Source organism: Peromyscus eremicus, chromosome 4 (genome assembly GCF_949786415.1).
Source record: "Peromyscus eremicus chromosome 4, PerEre_H2_v1, whole genome shotgun sequence".
In the NCBI taxonomy this organism is placed as follows: Eukaryota; Metazoa; Chordata; class Mammalia; order Rodentia; family Cricetidae; genus Peromyscus; species Peromyscus eremicus.
Genome location: NC_081419.1, coordinates 36,252,178 through 36,258,216, shown reverse-complemented (window position 1 = coordinate 36,258,216; position 6,039 = coordinate 36,252,178). Strand labels below are relative to the sequence as shown.

Sequence of the window (6,039 nt, the reverse complement as noted above, 5' to 3'; positions counted from 1 at the left end):
AAGATGGAAGAAATGGGTACCTCAGTCAAAGAAAATGTTAAATCTAAAAATTGTCTGACACAAAACATTCAGGAAATCTGTGACACTATGAAAATTCCAAACTTACGAATAATGGGAATTGAGGAAGGAAAAGAATCCCAGCTCAAAGGCATAGAAAATATTTTTAACAAAATCATACAAGAAAATTTCCCTAACCAAAAGAAAGACATGCTTATCAAGGTAAAAAAAAAAAAATACAGAACACCAAATAGACTAGACCAGAAGAGAAAGTCCCCTCAGCACATAATAATCAAACCACAAAATGTACAGAACAAAGAAAGAATATTAAAAGCTGCATGAAGAAAAAAGACCAAGTAACATATAAAAGCAGACTTATTAGAATAACACCTGACTTCTCATTGGAGACGCTAAAAGCCAGTGGGGCTTGGACCCAGAAGTTCTACAGACTAACAGACCACAGATGCCAGCCCAGATTATGATAACCAGCAAACTTTGAATCATAATAAATGGAGAAAATAAGACATTCCATGATAAAAACCAAATTTAATTAGTAGCTATCTACAAATCTAGCCCTACTGAAGATGCTAGGAAGAAAATTCCAACCTAAAAAGGTTAACCACATCCAAGAAAAGACAAGGAATAAATAATCTCAGACCAGAAAAATCAAAAGAAGGGACACACACACACACACACACACACACACACACACACACAAAACAACAACAACAACAACAACAGACAGACAGACAGACAGACAAAATAACAGGAATTAACAAACACTTCTTGCTGAATATCTCTCAACACCAATGTCCTCAATTCCCAAATGAAAAGACACAGAATAATAGATCGGATTCAAAAACAGGATCTGTACCTCTGCTGTATCCAAGAAACACACTTTAATATAAAGGGCATACATCACCACCTGGTAAAAGGATGGGAAAAGAAATTTAAAAAAAAAAATGGACAAACAAGCAAGTTGGTGAAGTCAATTTGTATCTGACAAATTTTGCTTCAAATTAGAACTAATCAGAAGAGATTAGGAAGAACACTACATACTCATCAAAGGAAAAATCCACCAAGAGGACATTGCAGTTCTTTACATATATGCACCAAACAAAAGGATCTTAAAAAGAAACATTACTAAAGCTTAAATCACATATTGACCCTCACATACTGATAGTGGGAGACTTCAAAACCCACTCTCACCAATAGACAGATCATGTAGACAAAAATTAAACAGAGAAATGCTGGAGCTACCTGAGATTATAAACCAAATGAACCTGACAGATACTAGCAGAACGTTTCACCCACGCACAAAATAATACACATTCTTCTCTACACCTCTTAGAACTTTCTCCAAAATTAACCACATACTGAAATACAGAGCAAATATCAACAGATAAAAGGAAATTAAAATAACTCCCTGGATTCTATCAGGCCCAACAGAAACAACAGAATGCTTACAAACTCAAAACAACTCTCTACTGAATGAAAAATGGGTCAAGACAAATAAAGAAATTAAAGAGTTTCTCAAATTGAATGGAAATAAATATACAATGTATCCAAACTTATGGAGCATAATAATGGTGGCTTTAAGAGGTAAGTTCATATTGCTAAGTGCTTACATAAAATAAAAAATTGGTGAGAGCTCATACTAGTAACTGAACAACATACCTGGAAGCTGGAAGGAAGGAAGGAAGGAAGGGAAAGAAGAAGAAAAAATCTCATCTCGAGGTCCAAGAGCTTAGTAGGCAGGGAGGAGGTGGTGGCTGCTCCGGGAACCCCAGAGGAAGTGATGCCTCAAAGGCCCATGTAGGTGTCTTTAAAACCTCGCTAATGTCTAGACTCAAGTTCCAGATCTATGGAGCCCACCAGAAACTGTCCACTGTTCGGAGGCGCCTTCTCCGACATCCTCCCCGCTGGGGCCATTGATGTGAGCGACCTCCGACCGGTCCCAGACAACCAAGAAGTTTTCTGCCATCCCGTGACCGACCAGAGTCTGATCGTGGAACTTCTGGAGCTACAGGCCCACGTGCGGGGCGAAGCGGCTGCGCGGTACCATTTTGAGGACGTTGGCGGGGAGCAGGGGGCTAGGGCTGTGCATGTGTTATCTGTGAAGCCTCTCTGTTTGGAGAACTTATCCCTGAGGGGCTGTTGTCAAGATGCCTGGTTCCTTTCTGGCAAGCAGCAGGCAGCTAAAGAAAACCAGCAGGTAGCAAAGGATGTCACACTATATCAGGCCTTGCTTCGGCTGCCCCAGTACCAGACTGATCTGTTGCTCACCTTTAATCAGCCCCCCTCTAACAGCAGGTCTCTTGGCCCTGAAAATCTGTCATGTCCACCCTGGAGCCTGGGTAACTTTGAACAACTGGTGACTAGTTTGACTCTTCATGATCCCAACATCTTTGGTCCCCAGTAAAGATGATGGCACATAACATACTGCTGCTGAGGACTCAGGGATCTGGTTCTGAGAAGGGGAGTTCCTTTCTACTTCTTCCGTGGATACAAACATGAGACACCTCCTCTGCAGAAATAAATTTGCTTTATAAACAAACAAACAAAAAAATCTCATCTCAAAGAAGTAGACAACAGGGAATATTTGAACTCAGGGGTGAAATCAATAACATGAAACAAACAAACAAAAATACAAAGAATCAATGAAACAAAAAGTTGTTTCTTTGAGAAAATCAGTAAATTTGAGAAACCTTTATCAAAATTAGCTGAAAAGGAGAAGGAGAATATCCAATTTAACAAAATTGATGATGAATGGAGGGACATAACAACAGAAACCAAGGATATCCAGAGAATAATAAGGACGTACTTTAAAAACCTGTACTCTGCCAAACTGGAAATCTAAAGAAATTAATAATTTTTGGTACATACCACTCACCAAAGTTAAATAAAGATCAGATAAGCAGTTTAAACAGATATATAACCACTAGTGAAATAGAAGCAGGAATTAAACGTCTACTAACGATAGAAAGCCCAGGGCCAGATGATTTTATTACAGAATTCTAACAGGCTTACAAAGAAGAATTAATGTCGATACTCCTCAAAGTAGTCAACAAAATAGAAACAAAAAGGGCACTGCCCAATTGTTTTCACGAGGCCACAATTCCCCTGATACCCAAACCACATAAAGACCTAAAAAAAGAATTATAGACCAATTTCCTTGTGAACATAGATGAAAAGATTTTCAATAAAATACTTGCAAACCAAATCCAAAAACACATCAAAAAGATCATCCACTATGATCAAGTAGGCTTCATCCTAGAGATGCAGGGATGTTTCAACATACATAAATTGATAAATGTAATCCACCATATAAACAAACTGAAAAGACAAAAACTGCATAATCATCTTATTAGATGACGAAAAGGCTGTTGACAAAATCCAACACCCTTTCGTAATCAAAATCCTGGAAAGATTATGGATATAAGGGGCATGCCTCAACATAATAAAGGAAATTTACAGCAAGCCCATAACCATCATCAACTTAAATGAAGAGAAACTCAAAGCAATTCCACTAAAATCAGGAATAAGACAAGGTTGTCTTTTCCCTCTATATCTATTCAATATAGCTCTTGAAGTCTTAGCTAAAGCAATAAGACATCTGAAAGAGACAAGGAGATAGAAATAGTAAGGGAAGAAAAAGTATCTTATCAATAGGTTATATGGTAGTATTAGGAAGTGACCCTAAAATTCCAGCAGGGAACTCCTAAAGCTGATAAATACTGTCAATTCACATAATTGCTCTAATATATATTTATTGATCAGTTACTACGAAGATAAGGTTATGTGGATAAACAGGATGCGCACACACTACCCTTGATTTCTTTTTTTCCAACTTTTGTTGAAAATAGAGTTTTTTCCTCACATAATATATCTTGATTACAGTTTCCCTTCCCTCTACTCCTCACACTTCCTCTCCACCTCCCCTCCCAGGATGTGAGGTGAAATTTCAAGATTGTCTTGATTTGCACTTCCCTGATAACTAAGGATATTGAACATTTAGGTGTTTCTTAGCCATTTGAGTTTCCTCTATTTAGAATGCTCTGTTTATATCTGTACCACATTTTTTAAATGGATTACTTGGTGTTTTGATATTTAGTTCCCGAGTCCTTTATTTATTTTGGATATTAACCCTCTAGTGGATGTGTAGTTGGTAAAAATCTTTTCCCATTTTTGTAGGCTGCCACTCTGTCCAAAAGGTGGTGTCCTTGGCCATAGGGAAGCTTTTCAATTTCATGAAGTCCCATTTATTAATTGTTGATCATAGTGTCTGCACTATCCGTGTTCTGTACAGGAGGTTGTCTGCCATGTGAATGAGTTCAGGCTATTCCCTGTTATCACTTCTATCAGCTTCAGTATGCCTTGTTTATGCTGAGTTCTTTAATCCATGTGGAGTTGAGTTTTGTGCAGGGCAGGGTAATAAGTATGGATTCTTCTATATGCAGCCATCCAGTTTGACTAGCTCCATTGGCTGAAGATGCCATCTTTTTTCCAGCATGTATTTCTGGCTTCTTCATCAAAAGTCATGTGCCCACAGGTACATGAATTCATGTCTGGGTCTTCAATTTGATTCCATTGTATATTATATATAAAATGTAGATATTTGTATATTAACATTTTAAGAAAATTCAATGGAAAGTTTTTATGCAAATCCAATAAAATTTTAAAGTTTAATTGGAACCTATTATGGAAATACTATACATATAAATGTACTAATCAAATCAAGGTAATAAACAAAGTTTTATCAAATAAAATTATACACTAAATTTATAGCAAAAATGTTTTATGTTGGTGTCTGAGGGCCCTGCTGCCATGGGGGTCAAGCAAATCTGAGTGGCCTGTGCTGCTACATGGGGCCATGGTGACATCTGAGCCCAGGCTGTTGCTGAGGACCATATGTCTGGGTCCATGGTCCTACCACAGCCAGAGACTTTGTTGATGTCTGTGGTCTGTAGTGCCACCAAAAGCCACATGGATGCTCAGGGTCTAGGCCTAATCCTGTGGCCATGCTGTGTCCAAGGGTCATGCCAATACCAGGGCCATGCCAATCTGAGTGGTCTACATTGTCACGTGGGTCCATGGTGACATCTGGGCCTAGGCTGCTACCGAGGTCCATGTCTGGGTCCATCGTCCTGCCACAGCTGGGGTCTGTGTTGATGTCATGGCCCATGTTGCCACCAAAGGCCACATGGATGCCTGGGGTTTGGCCACAACCTGTGGCCATGTTGGTGTCTGAGAGTCGGCCGACACTGGGGCCCTGTTGATCTGAGTGATCAGCACTGTCACCTGGGGCCATGGTGTCATCTGGGCCCAAGCTTCTGCCAAGGGCCATGTCTGAGTCCATATTACTGCTGCAGATGGGATTTGTGATGATGTCCATGGCCCATGTTGCCACAAGGGGTCATAAGAACTATGCATGTTGAAATTGGAGGGCTGTGTTGAGCCAGCCCCGCCCCTCGCTAGCCCTGGATAGCTGGCCTTACCCCTCAATGAACACTGTGAGCAGGAGAACTGGCACTACCCTCCTCCCCATGGTGAGAGCTGGCCCCTGTACTTAGGGGAGACAGCCCCATCCCTCACCAGGGGCGTGGGTAGGAGAGTTGGGCCAGATGACACAGGCCTGATACAGGGGCTGAGATCCAGACTGAAGTTCTCTGGAACATCAGTGTGCTCTTAACCACTGAGCCATCTCTCCAGACCCAACTTAATATTTTTAATCAAAAATTTTGGTTTTGGTGCACGTGCGATAGATGTTTGTATATGTGTCCACATTTGAATGTGCAAGTGCACATGTGTGTGTGCATGTGGAAGCCCAAGGTTGGTACCAGTTTCTCCATCAATAGCTCTTCACCTTGTTTTTTTGACAGTCTATCACTGGACATGGGGCTCGTCTATTCAACGGCACCAACTGACCGGAAAGCATCAGAATTTCCTGTTCCTGCCTCTCCAGCATGGAAATTATGCTGCTGCTGCCAGACCTGGTTTTTTATGTGGATGCTGATAGTCCAAACCCAGATCCTCAAGCTG

At 40.5% G+C, this 6,039-nt stretch overlaps 1 protein-coding gene across 1 annotated transcript; it reads left to right on the top strand.

Moving 5' to 3' along the window:
• Nucleotides 1-1,738: 1,738 nt before the first annotated feature.
• Nucleotides 1,739-2,524, top strand: LOC131908078 (ran guanine nucleotide release factor-like). Its single transcript, XM_059259144.1, has one exon. The coding sequence runs from the start codon at nucleotides 1,862-1,864 to the stop codon at nucleotides 2,417-2,419; it is 558 nt and encodes a 185-aa protein (XP_059115127.1). The 5' UTR covers nucleotides 1,739-1,861; the 3' UTR covers nucleotides 2,420-2,524.
• The last annotated feature ends 3,515 nt before the right edge of the window (nucleotides 2,525-6,039 follow it).

Coding starts and splice junctions, on each gene's coding strand:
- LOC131908078 (XM_059259144.1), top strand. CDS start 1,862: ATGGAGCCCACCAGAAACTGTCCACTGTTCGGAGGCGCCTTCTCCGAC.